The 15,675-nt window shown below is 37.7% G+C and overlaps 1 protein-coding gene across 1 annotated transcript in view; it reads left to right on the top strand.

The window, feature by feature from the left end:
- The window catches only part of LOC132406568 (mucin-3B-like), a 186,442-nt gene that overhangs the window by 67,379 nt on the left and 103,388 nt on the right, over positions 1 to 15,675 (top strand). The window contains exons 106-127 of the mRNA XM_059992390.1: positions 361 to 525; positions 945 to 1,103; positions 1,578 to 1,742; positions 2,162 to 2,320; positions 2,795 to 2,959; positions 3,378 to 3,536; positions 4,011 to 4,175; positions 4,594 to 4,752; positions 5,227 to 5,391; positions 5,811 to 5,969; positions 6,445 to 6,609; positions 7,028 to 7,186; positions 7,661 to 7,825; positions 8,243 to 8,401; positions 8,875 to 9,033; positions 9,455 to 9,613; positions 10,112 to 10,276; positions 10,690 to 10,848; positions 11,322 to 11,480; positions 11,900 to 12,043; positions 12,688 to 12,846; positions 13,574 to 13,732. Coding sequence (XP_059848373.1) covers positions 361 to 525; positions 945 to 1,103; positions 1,578 to 1,742; positions 2,162 to 2,320; positions 2,795 to 2,959; positions 3,378 to 3,536; positions 4,011 to 4,175; positions 4,594 to 4,752; positions 5,227 to 5,391; positions 5,811 to 5,969; positions 6,445 to 6,609; positions 7,028 to 7,186; positions 7,661 to 7,825; positions 8,243 to 8,401; positions 8,875 to 9,033; positions 9,455 to 9,613; positions 10,112 to 10,276; positions 10,690 to 10,848; positions 11,322 to 11,480; positions 11,900 to 12,043; positions 12,688 to 12,846; positions 13,574 to 13,732 — 3,531 coding nt within the window. The remainder of the gene's footprint in view (positions 1 to 360; positions 526 to 944; positions 1,104 to 1,577; positions 1,743 to 2,161; positions 2,321 to 2,794; positions 2,960 to 3,377; positions 3,537 to 4,010; positions 4,176 to 4,593; positions 4,753 to 5,226; positions 5,392 to 5,810; positions 5,970 to 6,444; positions 6,610 to 7,027; positions 7,187 to 7,660; positions 7,826 to 8,242; positions 8,402 to 8,874; positions 9,034 to 9,454; positions 9,614 to 10,111; positions 10,277 to 10,689; positions 10,849 to 11,321; positions 11,481 to 11,899; positions 12,044 to 12,687; positions 12,847 to 13,573; positions 13,733 to 15,675) is intronic.

The raw sequence follows: 15,675 nt of genomic DNA, 5'->3' as shown, positions 1-15,675 counted from the left end.
ACCTTCATCAATCATGTCTGAATTTCACAATTACTACCTTCCAGTTTAAATAAGAAGCTTCTCAGAATTCTCTGTTACATTCATGACATAGACATCCTGCTGTTTTCTCAACATATTACACCAATAGATCAAAGCATACTGTTATATATTGCATTGTCAATACTTTTCCTTCACATTCAGCAAAAAATCTGTTGCCCGTTACCTCTTTGTGTATAACTGTAATATTCAAAGCCACATTTCAAAATCTTCATCATTTTTATATTCCTGCATCCAAACTCTCACAATGCTGTAGTATACAATGACCAAATCTACTCTGTCAATGATTCAACTCATTTTCAAATAATCTCATTTCTCTTAAAGAAACAACGGAACTGACGACAAGTGCAGTGGCAAGCAGTACAACACCAAGTAGCACGTCAGTTGCAGCCTCGACAACATCAGAAGCATCCACAGCAACCACAAGTGCATTCACAACTGAAACTTCATCGAGCACAGTGCCAATTTCTTCCACAACCATCGGTGAGGGTACTTAAAAAAGAGGAGCTGCAAATTAATTACACATATGTAACATCATTATCATTGATGCATTTAAATGCAATTCCATCTCAAATATTACATACATTTTCTTAAATATGCATGCAGACAGAAACCCTTCTGGCCTGCTTCGATACAAATTGAAAGTTACAAAAAAAATGATATGTCTGGGAAATGGTATCAAATTTAGAGGCAAAAGTAAAATCATGTTGATATTACAATTAACAAACTTACAAAACGAAATGGTTTTCATTCACATTATTTCAATCTCTTCTCGATGTCGTCTCACAAAATTTTCTTTCTCACTCTCTGTACAAATAATCTCTAAGAATTTCAATACTGTTGAAGCTGCATCACAGAATTATGCTTCAATGACTGCACATCTCATCATCAAATCTGCATTCTTTTAGAAACAACAGAATCAAGCACATTTGCAGAGACAAGCAGTATCGTAATGACGACAGCAGAAAGTACGCCATCATCAACAACAGAAATCACTACAGGCAGCACTGGTGCATCCACATTTGAAAGTACAACAGAGACCACCACAGCTCCAACCACATCACTTGGTGAGTGTGCACTGTTACACTCTAATTCTGTAATTCCTCCAGTTATCCTTCGAATTGCATCTCAAGTATTTCATCATCAATAATTTCAGGAGCAAAGAATTGCACTCCATATGTACCTTCATCAATCATATCTGAATTTCACAATTACTACCTTGCAGTTTAAATAAGAAGCTTCTCAGAATTCTCTGTTACATTCATGACTTAGACATCTTGCTGTTTTCTCAACATATTAGACCAATACATCAAACCATACTGTTATATATTGCATTGTCAATACTTTTCCTTCACATTCAGCAAAAAATCTGTCGCCCGTTACCTCTTTGTGTATAACTGTAATATTCAAAGACACATTTCGAAATCTTCATCATTTTTATATTCCTGCATCCAAACTCTCACAATACTGTAGTATACAATGACCAAATCTACTCTGTCAATGGTTCAACTCATTTTCAAATAATTTCATTTCTCTTAAAGAAACAACGGAACTGACGACAAGTGCAGTGGCAAGCAGTACAACACCAAGTAGCACGTCAGTTGCAGCCTCGACAACATCAGAAGCATCCACAGTAACCACAAGTGCATTCACAACTGAAACTTCATCGAGCACAGTGCCAATTCCTTCCACAACCATCGGTGAGGGTACTTAAAAAAGAGGAGCTGCAAATTAATTCCTCATATGTAACATCATTATCATTGATGCACTTAAATGCAATTCCATCTCAAATATTACATACATTTTCTTAAATATGCATGCAGACAGAAACCCTTCTGGCCTGCTTTGATACAAATTGAAAGTTACAAAAAAAATGATATGTCTGGGAAATGGTATCAAATTTAGAGGCAAAAGTAAAATCATGTTGATATTACAATTAACAAACTTACAAAACGAAATGGTTTTCATTCACATTATTTCAATCTCTTCTCGATGTCGTCACACAAAATTTTCTTTCTCACTCTCTGTACAAATAATCTCTAAGAATTTCAATACTGTTCAAGCTGCATCACAGAATTATTCTTCAATGACTGCACATCTCATCATCAAATCTGCATTCTTTTAGAAACAACAGAATCAAGCACATTTGCAGAGACAAGCAGTATCGTAATGACGACAGCAGAAAGTATGCCATCATCAACAACAGAAATCACTACAGGCAGCACCAGTGCATCCACATTTGAAAGTACAACAGAGACCACCACAGCTCCAACCACATCACTTGGTGAGTGTGCCCTGATACACTCTAATTCTGTAATTCCTCCAGTTATCCTTCGAATTGCATCTCAAGTATTTCATCATCAATAATTTCAGGAGCAAAGAATTGCTCTCCATATGTACCTTCAGCAATCATGTCCTAATTTCACAATTACTACCTTCCAGTTTAAATAAGAAGCTTCTCAGAATTCTCTGTTACATTCATGACATAGACATCCTGCTGTTTTCTCAACATATTAGACCAATAGATCAAACCATACTGTTATATATTGCATTGTCAATAGTTTTCCTTCACATTCAGGAAAAAATCTGTCGCCCGTTACCTCTTTGTGTATAACTGTAATATTCAAAGACACATTTCAAAATCTTCATCATTTTTATATTCCTGCATCCAAACTCTCACAATGCTGTAGTATACAATGACCAAATCTACTCTGTCAGTGGTTCAACTCATTTTCAAATGATCTCATTTCTCTTAAAGAAACAACGGAACTGACGACAAGTACAGTGGCAAGCAGTACAACACCAAGTAGCACGTCAGTTGCAGCCTCGACAACATCAGAAGCATCCACAGCAACCACAAGTGCATTCACAACTGAAACTTCATCGAGCACAGTGCCAATTCCTTCCACAACCATCGGTGAGGGTACTTAAAAAAGAGGAGCTGCAAATAAATTCCACATATATAACATCATTATCATTGATGCATTTAAATCAATTCCATCTCAAATATTACATACGTTTTCTTAAATATGCATGCAGATAGAAACCCTTCTGGCCTGCTTCGATACAAATTGAAAGTTACAAAAAAAATGATATGTCTGGGAAATGGTATCAAATTCAGAGGCAAAAGTAAAATCATGTTGATATTACAATTAACAAACTTACAAAACGAAATGGTTTTCATTCACATTATTTCAATCTCTTCTCGATGTCGTCACACAAAATTTTCTTTCTCACTCTCTGTACAAATAATCTCTAAGAATTTCAATACTGTTCAAGCTGCATCACAGAATTATTCTTCAATGACTGCACATCTCATCATCAAATCTGCATTCTTTTAGAAACAACAGAATCAAGCACATTTGCAGAGACAAGCAGTATCGTAATGACGACAGCAGAAAGTATGCCATCATCAACAACAGAAATCACTACAGGCAGCACCAGTGCATCCACATTTGAAAGTACAACAGAGACCACCACAGCTCCAACCACATCACTTGGTGAGTGTGCCCTGATACACTCTAATTCTGTAATTCCTCCAGTTATCCTTCGAATTGCATCTCAAGTATTTCATCATCAATAATTTCAGGAGCAAAGAATTGCTCTCCATATGTACCTTCAGCAATCATGTCCTAATTTCACAATTACTACCTTCCAGTTTAAATAAGAAGCTTCTCAGAATTCTCTGTTACATTCATGACATAGACATCCTGCTGTTTTCTCAACATATTAGACCAATAGATCAAACCATACTGTTATATATTGCATTGTCAATAGTTTTCCTTCACATTCAGGAAAAAATCTGTCGCCCGTTACCTCTTTGTGTATAACTGTAATATTCAAAGACACATTTCAAAATCTTCATCATTTTTATATTCCTGCATCCAAACTCTCACAATGCTGTAGTATACAATGACCAAATCTACTCTGTCAGTGGTTCAACTCATTTTCAAATGATCTCATTTCTCTTAAAGAAACAACGGAACTGACGACAAGTGCAGTGGCAAGCAGTACAACACCAAGTAGCACGTCAGTTGCAGCCTCGACAACATCAGAAGCATACACAGCAACCACAAGTGCATTCACAACTGAAACTTCATCGAGCACAGTGCCAATTCCTTCCACAACCATCGGTGAGGGTACTTAAAAAAGAGGAGCTGCAAATAAATTCCACATATATAACATCATTATCATTGATGCATTTAAATCAATTCCATCTCAAATATTACATACGTTTTCTTAAATATGCATGCAGATAGAAACCCTTCTGGCCTGCTTCGATACAAATTGAAAGTTACAAAAAAAATGATATGTCTGGGAAATGGTATCAAATTCAGAGGCAAAAGTAAAATCATGTTGATATTTCAATTAACAAACTTACAAAACGAAATGGTTTTCATTCACATTATTTCAATCTCTTCTCGATGTCGTCACACAAAATTTTCTTTCTCACTCTCTGTACAAATAATCTCTAAGAATTTCAATACTGTTGAAGCTGCATCACAGAATTATGCTTCAATGACTGCACATCACATCATCAAATCTGCATTCTTTTAGAAACAACAGAATCAAGCACATTTGCAGAGACAAGTAGTATCGTAGAGACTACAGCAGAAAGTACGCCATCATCAACAACAGAAATCACTACAGGCAGCACCAGTGCATCCACATTTGAAAGTACAACAGAGACCACCACAGCTCCAACCACATCACTTGGTGAATGTGCCCTGTTACACTCTAATTCTGTAATTCCTCCAGTTATCCATCGAATTGCATCTCAAATAATTCATCAACAATAACTTCAGGAGCAAAGAATTGCACTCCATATGTACCTTCATCAATCATGTCCTAATTTCACAATTACTACCTTCCAGTTTAAATAAGAAGCTTCTCAGAATTCTCTGTTACATTCATGACTTAGACATCTTGCTGTTTTCTCAACATATTAGACCAATACATCAAACCATACTGTTATATATTGCATTGTCAATAGTTTTCCTTCACATTCAGGAAAAAATATGTCGCCTGTTACCTCTTTGTGTATAACTGTAATATTCAAAGCCACATTTCAAAATCTTCATCATTTTTATATTCCTGCATCCAAACTCTCACAATGCTGTAGTATTCAATGACCAAATCTACTCTGTCAATGGTTCAACTCATTTTCAAATAATCTCATTTCTCTTAAAGAAACAACGGAACTGACGACAAGTGCAGTGGCAAGCAGTACAACACCAAGTAGCACGTCAGTTGCAGCCTCGACAACATCAGAAGCATCCACAGCAACCACAAGTGCATTCACAACTGAAACTTCATCGAGCACAGTGCCAATTCCTTCCACAACCATCGGTGAGGGTACTTAAAAAAGAGGAGCTGCAAATTAATTCCACATATATAACATCATTATCATTGATGCATTTAAATGCAATTCCATCTCAAATATTACATACATTTTCTTAAATATGCATGCAGACAGAAACCCTTATGGCCTGCTTCGATACAAATTGAAAGTTACAAAAAAAATGTTATGTCTGGGAAATGGTATCAAATTTGGAAGCAAAAGTAAAATCAAGTTGATATTACAATTAACAAACTTACAAAACGAAATGGTTTTCATTCACATTATTTCAATCTCTTCTCGATGTCGTCTCACAAAATTTTCTTTCTCACTCTCTGTACAAATAATCTCTAAGAATTTCAATACTGTTGAAGCTGCATCACAGAATTATGCTTCAATGACTGCACATCTCATCATCAAATCTGCATTCTTTTAGAAACAACAGAAACAAGCACATTTGCAGAGACAAGCAGTATCGTAATGACTACAGCAGAAAGTACGCCATCATCAATAACAGAAATCGCTACAGGCAGCACCAGTGCATCCACATTTGAAAGTACAACAGAGACCACCACAGCTCCAACCACATCACTTGGTGAGTGTGCCCTGATACACTCTAATTCTGTAATTCCTCCAGTTATCCTTCGAATTGCATCTCAAGTATTTCATCATCAATAATTTCAGGAGCAAAGAATTGCGCTCCATATGTACCTTCATCAATCATATCTGAATTTCACAATTACTACCTTCCAGTTTAAATAAGAAGCTTCTCAGAATTCTCTGTTACATTCATGACATAGACATCCTGCTGTTTTCTCAACATATTAGACCAATACATCAAACCATACTGTTATATAATGCATTGTCAATAGTTTTCCTTCACATTCAGGAAAAAAATCTGTCGCCCGTTACCTCTTTGTGTATAACTGTAATATTCAAAGACACATTTCGAAATCTTCATCATTTTTATATTCCTGCATCCAAACTCTCACAATGCTGTAGTATACAATGACCAAATCTACTCTGTCAATGGTTCAACTCATTTTCAAATAATCTCATTTCTCTTAAAGAAACAACGGAACTGACCACAAGTGCAGTGGCAAGCAGTACAACACCAAGTAGCACGTCAGTTGCAGCCTCGACAAAATCAGAAGCATCCACAGCAACCACAAGTGCATTCACAACTGAAACTTCATCGAGCACACTGCCAATTCCTTCCACAACCATCGGTGAGGGTACTTAAAAAAGAGGAGATGCAAATTAATTCCACATATGTAACATCATTATGATTGATGCATTTAAATGCAATTCCATCTCAAATATTACATACATTTTCTTCAATAGGCATGCAGACAGAAATCCTTCTGGCCTGCTTCGATACAAATTGAAAGTTACAAAAATAATGATACGTCTGGGAAATGGTATCAAATTTAGAGGCAACAGTAAAATCAAGTTGATATTACAATTAACAAACTTACAAAACGAAATTATTTTCATTCACATTATTTCAATCTCTTCTCGATGTCGTCTCACAAATTTTCTTTCTCACTCTCTGTACAAATAATCTCTAAGAATCACAATACTGTTGAAGCTGCATCACCGAGTTATGTTTCAATGACTGCACATCTCATCATCAAATCTGCATTCTTTTAGAAACAACAGAATCAAGCACATTTGCAGAGACAAGCAGTATCGTAGTGACTACAGCAGAAAGTACAACATCATCAACAACAGAAATCACTACAGGCAGCACTGGTGCATCCACATTTGAAAGTACAACAGAGACCACCACAGCTCCAACCACATCACTTGGTGAGTGTGCCCTGATACACTCAAATTCTGTAATTCCTCCAGTTATCCTTCGAATTGCATCTCAAATAATTCATCATCAATAATTTCAGGAGCAAAGAATTGTGCTCCATATGTAGCTTCATCAATCATGTCTTAATTTCACAATTACTACCTTCCAGTTTAAATATGAAGCCTCTCAGAATTCCCTGTTACATTCATGACATAGACATCCTGCTGTTTTCTCAACATATTAGACCAATACATCAAACCATACGGTTATATATTGCATTGTCAATAGCTTTCCTTTACATTCAGGAAAAAATCTGTCGCCCGTTACCTCTTTGTGTATAACTGTAATATTCAAAGACACATTTCGAAATCTTCATCTTTTTTATATTCCTGCATCCAAACTCTCACAATGCTGTAGGATACAATGACCAAATCTACTCTGTCAATGGTACAGCTCATTTTCAAATAATCTCATTTCTCTTAAAGAAACAACGGAACTGACGACAAGTGCAGTGGCAAGCAGTACAACACCAAGTAGCACGTCAGTTGCAGCCTCGACAACATCAGAAGCATCCACAGCAACCACAAGTGCATTCACAACTAAAACGTCATCGAGTACAGTGACAATTCCTTCCACAACCATCGGTGAGGGTACTTAAAATAAAGGAGCTGTAAATTCATTCCTCACATGTAACATCATTAACATTGATGCATTTAAATGCAATTCCATCTCAAATATATCATACATTTTCTTAAATATGCATGCGTGCCGAATCCCTTTTTGCCTGCTTCGATATAAATTGAAAGTTACAAAATGAAATGATATGTCTGGGAAACGGTATCAAATTTAGAGGCAACAGTAAATCATGTTGATACTACCATTAACAAACAGACAATACAAAATGGGTTTGATTCACATTATTTCCTCTATTCTCGATATCGTAACGCGCATTTAATTTACCACTCTATGTAGAAATAAACTCTAAGCATCGCAATACTGTTGAAGCTGCATCACACAATTATGCTTCAATGACTGCACATCTCAGCATCAAATCTGCATTCCTTTAGAAACAACAGAATCATCCACATTTGAAGAGACAAGCAGTATCGTAATGACGACAGCAGAAAGTACGCCATCATCAACAACAGAAATCACTACAGGCAGCACCAGTGCATCCACATTTGAAAGTACAACAGAGACCACCACAGCTCCAACCACATCACTTGGTGAGTGTGCTGTGATACACTCAAATTCGGTAATTCCTTTAGTTATCCTACGAATTGCCTCTCAAATAATACATCATCAATAATTTCCGGAGCTACGAATTGGGCTCCATATGTACACTCATCAATTAGGAGTTAAATTCACAATTACTAACTTCCAGTATTAATTCTTAGCTTATCAGAATTCTCTGATACATTCATGACATAGGCATCCTGCAGTTTTCTCAGCATATTAGACCAATAGGTCAAACTTTTCTATTATATATTGCATTGCGATAATGTTCCTTCACATTCAGGAAATAGTCTGTCGCCCGTTACCAGTCTGTGTATAACTTTAATATTCAAATACTCCTTTCGAAATGCTTAGCATTTGCATCTCCCTGCATGCAAACTCTCACAAAGCTCTGGTATTCAATGTCCAGATCTACTCTGTCAATGGTTCAACTCATTTTCAAATAATCTCATTTCTCTTGAAGAAACAACGGAACTGACGACAAGTGAAGTGGCAAGCAGTACAACACCAAGTAGCACAGCAATTGCGGCCTCAACAACATCAGAAGCATCCACTGAAACTACAACTGCATTCACAGCTGAAAGTTCATCGAGCACAGTGCCAATTCCATCCACAACCATCGGTGAGTTAACATAAACTGGACCTGCAAATGAATTCCTCAAATGTAGCAACAATAATATTGATCCGTTTAACATGCAATTCAATGTCAAATATTTCATATATTTTCTTAAATATGCATGCATACAGAAACCCATCTTGACTGCATAATTATGAATTGAAAGTTGCAAAAAAAATGAAACGGCTTGGAAACGGTTTCAAATTTAGAGGCATCATTAAAACATGCTGACAATGCAATTAACAAACAGACAAAACAAAATGCGTTTTATTCACTTTATTTCCCTCCCTTCTCGATATCGTCACGCGAATTTAATTGATCGCTGTCTGTAGAAATAACCTCTAAGAATGTCAATACTGTTGAAGCTGCATCACACAATCATGCTTCAATGACTGCACATCTCATCATCAAATCTGCATTCTTTTAGAAACAACAGAATCAAGCACATTTGCAGAGACAAGCAGTATCGTAATGACGACAGCAGAAAGTATGCCATCATCAACAACAGAAATCACTACAGGCAGCACTAGTGCATCCACATTTGAAAGTACAACAGAGACCACCACAGCTCCAACCACATCACTTGGTGAGTGTGCCCTGATACACTCTAATTCTGTAATTTCTCCAGTTATCCTTCGAATTGTATGTCAAATAATTCATCATCGATAATTTCAGGAGCTAAGAATTGGGCTCCATATGTACCTTCATCAATTAGGTGTTAAAATCACAATTACTACCTTCCAGTATTAATTCTTAGCTTATCAGAATTCTCTGATACATCCATGACATAGGCATCCTGCAGTTTTCTCAGCATATTAGACCAATAGGTCAAACCTTTCTATTATATATTGCATTGCGATAATTTTCCTTCACATTCAGGAAATAGTCTGTCGCCCGTTATCACTCTGTGTATAACTGAGACTCATGTCTTTCTATATTCAAAGTATATTCAAAGACTCATGTCAAAATGTGTATCATTTTCATATTCCCGCATCCAAACTCTCACAACGCTCTAGTATTCAATGTCCTGATCTACTCGGGCAATGGTACAACTCATTTTCAAATAATCTAATTTCTCTTGAAGAAACAACGGAACTGTCGACAAGTGCAGTGGCAAGCAGTACAACACCAAGTAGCACGTCAGTTGCAGCCTCGACAACATCAGAAGCATCCACAGCAACCACAAGTGCATTCACAACTGAAACTTCATCGAGCACAGTGCCAATTCCTTCCACAACCATCGGTGAGGGTACTTAAAAAAAGAGGAGCTGCAAATTAATTCCACATATGTAACATCATTATCATTGATGCATTTAAATGCAATTCCATCTCAAATATTACATACATTTTCTTAAATATGCGTGCAGACAGAAACCCTTCTGGCCTGCTTCGATACAAATTGAAAGTTACAAAAAAATGATATGTCTGGGAAACAGTATCAAATTTACAGGCAACAGTAAATTAGCTACTACCATTAACAAACAGACAAAGCAAAATGGATTTGATTCACATTATTTCCCTCTCTTCTCGATATCATCACGAGAGTTTAATTTACCACTCTCTGTAGAAATAATCTCTAAGCATCGCAATACTGTTGAAGCTGCATCACAGAATCATGCTTCAATGACTGCACATCTCATCATCAAATCTGCATTCTTTTAGAAACAACAGAATCATCCACATTTGCAGAGATAAGCAGTATCGTAATGACGACAGCAGAAAGTACGCCATCATCAACAACAGAAATCACTACAGGCAGCACCAGTGCATCCACATTTGAAAGTACAACAGAGACCACCACAGCTCCAACCACATCACTTGGTGAGTGTGCTGTGATACACTCAAATTCTGTAATTCCTTTAGTTATCTTACGAATTGCTTCTCAAATAATACATCATCAATAATTTCCAGAGCTAACAATTGGGCTCCATATGTACCCTCATCAATCAGGAGTTAAATTCACAATTACTACCTTCCAGTATTAATTCTTAGCTTATCAGAATTCTCTGTTACATCCATGACATAGGCATCCTGCAGTTTTCTCAGCATATTAGACCAATAGGTCAAACCTTTCTATTATATCTTGCATTGCGATAATTTTCCTTCACATTCAGGAAATAGTCTGTCGCCCGTTACCAGTCTGTGTATAACTTTAATATTCAAATACTCCTTTCAAAATGTTTAACATTTTTATATTCCTGCATGCAAACTCTCACAACGCTCTGGTATTCAATGTCCAGATCTACTCTGTCAATGGTTCAACTCATTTTCATATAATCTCATTTCTCTTAAAGAAACAACGGAATTGACGACAAGTGCAGTGGCAAGCAGTACGACACCAAGTAGCACGTCAGTTGCAGCCTCGACAACATCAGAAGCATCCACAGCAACCACAAGTGCATTCACAACTGAAACTTCATCGAGCACAGTGACAATTCCTTCCACCACCATCGGTGAGTGTTCTTGGACAGATGACATTCAGTTTCAAGCATAGCATTTCCTGCTGATCTCAAATGGCCATGAAGATTGAATTCTCTGTACAAATTATGTCCCTGCCTAACAACATTCTCCGCTTGTCAGAATTCTACAGGACAGTCATGGCAATTACTTTGCCCCAGGTTTCTCATCTTAGCAAACAGAAATTATGAACTCTTAATGAGAATATTCTGGAAGAAATGTGGGATCCAGCAGGAACTGGAAGGAAAATTTTTACCACTAGTGTTGCAAGTAAACAATGGTGAAAGAGTCATGCAGTGACATTTATCAGTTTATATTCCTACTTCCCAACTCTCCTAATGCAGGACCACACACTCTCCTGATTTACTCTCTCAAAGATTCCAGTTAGTTCAAAATAGCTTCTGCTTTCTTCTAGAAACAACAGAACTGTCAACAAGTACAGTGACAAGTAGCACATTAGCTCTGGCCTCAACAACATTGGAAACATCCACTGGAAGCAGTAGTGCATTAACAACTGAAAGTACAACCGGCACAGCGACAATTCCATCCACAACCATCGGTGAGTCATCTCGGACAGAACAATGGCAAATAAATTCTGCAAATCGCACATCGGTAATATATATCGAATTACATGCAATAGCACATCAAGCTTTACATATATTTATTTGTTTCAGTACCTGGACAGTATACTTTCTTGGATGCATTGGTAAAATTAGTAATTCATAACAAAAATGACATCTTATCAGTGGGCATCCATTTTGATGCCATAGTACATCAGGTTTGATCTGTAATTTATATGAAGAAAAACTAAATTGAAAATGAGTTTCAATCACAACTATTCCCTTCCTTCCTTACTGGTCATGTGGATTCATACTTTCAACCTCCATTCAAATTATCTCGCTGCATTCTATGTTTCTCAACTGGTCAGATTGCTAATGTAAAGCCATACCAAATATTTCCCTCCAGATTTCACATGATATCATTCCCATATTATGCACCTTCAATTCTGAAATCCATAGAGGGTATATCAGAAACAACTAGAAAAATATTGCGTGCTTCCCTGCCTCGGGCAAAAGGTCATGCAGAGATATTTATCAATTTATATATCTTCTTTCCAACACACACAATGCAGAACCGTTCAATGCCCAGATTTACTCTCTCAATGATTCTACACATCTTGAAGTAACACGTCCTTTCTTCTAGGAACAATGGAACTGTTCACAAGTACAGTGACAAGCGGTACAGCACCAAGCAGCACATCAGTTCTGTCCTCAGCAACATCAGAACTGTCCACAGAAAGTACCAGTGCATTGACACCTGAAAGTACGACGGGGACAGAGGCAATTCCTTCCACAGCCTTCGGTGAGTGATCTCGCACAGAACAACGGAAAAGAAATTCTGTTAATTTCACATCAAAAATATAGATCGAATTACATGCAATACTACCTCAGAGTTTAAATACATTTTCTTATTAAACCATCCAGATGGTAGGCTTTCTACTGTATGTTAATAAAAATGTAATTTATAAAAAATGACAGGCAGTAAATAACAATTAATTTCAATTTAGAATTCAGAATCAGTTTCTTCATTATTTGAGAATCCAGTACTACTTATTAGCACACAACAAAGAAAATGACATTATGCTGTCTTTATTAGAATATTCTGTAACCAGTATGGGATCTATCAGGCACAAGAACGAAACTGTTTCCCACTAACATTGTCTGTATAACTGCAATGCTCAAAGAGTATTTTGGACACTTTTAACTTGCACTGGACACTTATAACTTGTTTTTTAACTGACATGTGGCTGTTGTGTTTTACTATTTATTGTTATGTTTATTATTTAGTGTTGTGTTTGTTATGTCATGATTGCACTGCTCCTGGGAAACACTGTCTCATTCTGCCCTGCAGAGCTGATGTATGGTTAGAGTGACAATAAAGTTTTTGAATCTTTGAGTCATGCAGAGATACTTATTGATTTCTGTTCCCTCTTCACAACTCTCAAAATGCAGTTCCAGGCAATGTCTGGATTTCTTCTCTGAATTTTTCTCTCCCAACTCATGTTAATGTAATATCTCCTTTCTTCTAGAAACAACAGAACTGTCGTTGAGTACAGTGACAATCAATACAGCACCAAGTAGTGCAGCAGCACAGCTGACAACAACATTAGAAATATCTGCAGGAAGCACTGGTACATTGACAACAGAAATTACAACTGGCCCAAGCACAGTTCCATCAACAGACACTGGTGAGTGATCTCCAACAGCACAATGGCAAATAAAATCAGTGAAATATGAATCGTGCTTCCATTAATAACTGTATTGGTAACCTTTTAAAATTTTATTTGCTAACAAATTATCCCTCCTCGGGCTTCCAGCCAGGTACAGGTATTGTTTTCGTCCAATTTTTTAAGTATAATCTCAGACATCTTCATCACGGATGATATGTTTGGTCCAATGGTGCCACTGCTACCGCTGACTTCTCCATGTAACCCAAACGGTTACAATGCCTGTGCTCCTTATTGCAGTTTTCCACCATCTTGCTGATATACTGCACTCAAAGGGAATCACCTTCGTCTAGAGTCGCAGGTGATTTTTGCCTACATATATCGTGATTAGAGCTTCATTATGGTTTGTAATGGTGTTAATCCAGTATTGCTTCAGGATCCTGGCGATCCTTCCAGAAACAATGGAATGTAAGATTAAACTAAGTACTTAATGACCATGCTATCTCCCCTTGTTGGGGCTGTGAGAATCATTTCACGAATTTGACCGACTTTGTGAAAACAACAGCCAACATTCAGCTGATCTTCGGCCTTTTCTCCTTGGAGCGGTAGAGGATGAGAGGTGACCTGATAGAGCTGTAGAACATGATGAGAGGCATTGATCGTGTTGATAGTCAGAGGCTCTTTTCCCAGGACTGAAGTGGCTAACACGAGAGGGCACAGTTTTAAGGTACTTGGAAGTAGGCACAGAGGAGATGTCAGGGGTAAGTTTTTTACACAGAGAGTGGTGAGAGCATGAAATGGGCTGCCAGCAACAATGGAGGAGGCAGATACAATGGGGTCTTTTAAGAGATTTTTGGATAGGTACATGGCACTTAGAAAAATAGAGGGCAATTGGTAACCCTAGGCAATTTAAGTAAGTACATGTTCGGCAGAGTATTGTGGGCCAAAGAGCCTGTATTACACTGTAGGTTTTCTATGTTTCTATGATCACAGAGGACATAATGGTCAGTTTTGATGTGCTGTCCTTGTTCACAAGAGTTTTCATTAAGGACAGCTTGGTCTTCCTGCTGTCAAGGTTTGATAAGGCACCATTGACCTATTTGAACACGCCCTTACATCAACCTACTTCCTCTATAAGGGGAACTGCTAAGAACAAATGGACAGAGTTTGTTGCTAGCTACTGCTAATTTCTACGTGGAGGGCTTTGAGGAGAGGGCTCTGAGTTCCTCGCCCTTGTGCCCCAAACATTTCTTCAGATACATTGATGACAGCTTCATAGTGTGGCCTCATAGACTCCAGGCACTCCAACAGTTCCACGACCATCTGAACAGTATACATTCAAACATTCAGTTTATGATGGAGATGGAGAAGAATGGTTGTCTCCCGTTCCTGGACATTCTAATACGATGGAAACCAGACAGTGGCATTGGACATGGCATCTATCAGAAACCCACTCATATGGACCTATACCTCAACAATAACAGCCACTATCATGCCTCCCAATGTAGAACAGTTCCTTTTATTTTGAGTAACCGTGCAAAAACTATTTCGGAGCTGGAAGTGCCCATGAGGAAATAAGGTGAATGTGCATCCCTACAGTATGGCTGCTAGATTAAGAATATCAATCGAGCCCTTTAAAGGGCTGATGGAAAATTCAGGAAGCCTAACAATGAGGAGGAACCCGTTGCCACCACCTGTCTTCCCTGTATTTCCTCAGCTTCTGGAAGGATCACCAGGATCCTGAAGAAATACCGAACTAATACCACTCATGAACTTGACAGGAGGCTCAATTTATAGCTTATGAGGGTCGAAGGTCAGCTGGTGTTTATAGGATTCCCTATGAATGTGGAGCAGCGTACATCGGCCAGACAGGACTCACGATGGAAACCCGCATCAAGGAGCACTGCAGGTGTATCCATTTGGGCTACCTGGAGAAGTCAGAGGTAGCAGAACATTGCATTCAC

The sequence above is a fragment of the Hypanus sabinus genome, chromosome 16 (genome assembly GCF_030144855.1).
Source record: "Hypanus sabinus isolate sHypSab1 chromosome 16, sHypSab1.hap1, whole genome shotgun sequence".
Taxonomy (NCBI): Eukaryota; Metazoa; Chordata; class Chondrichthyes; order Myliobatiformes; family Dasyatidae; genus Hypanus; species Hypanus sabinus.
Note: the sequence above shows the minus strand (reverse complement) of the source record. Positions and strands in the feature narration are given on the sequence as shown.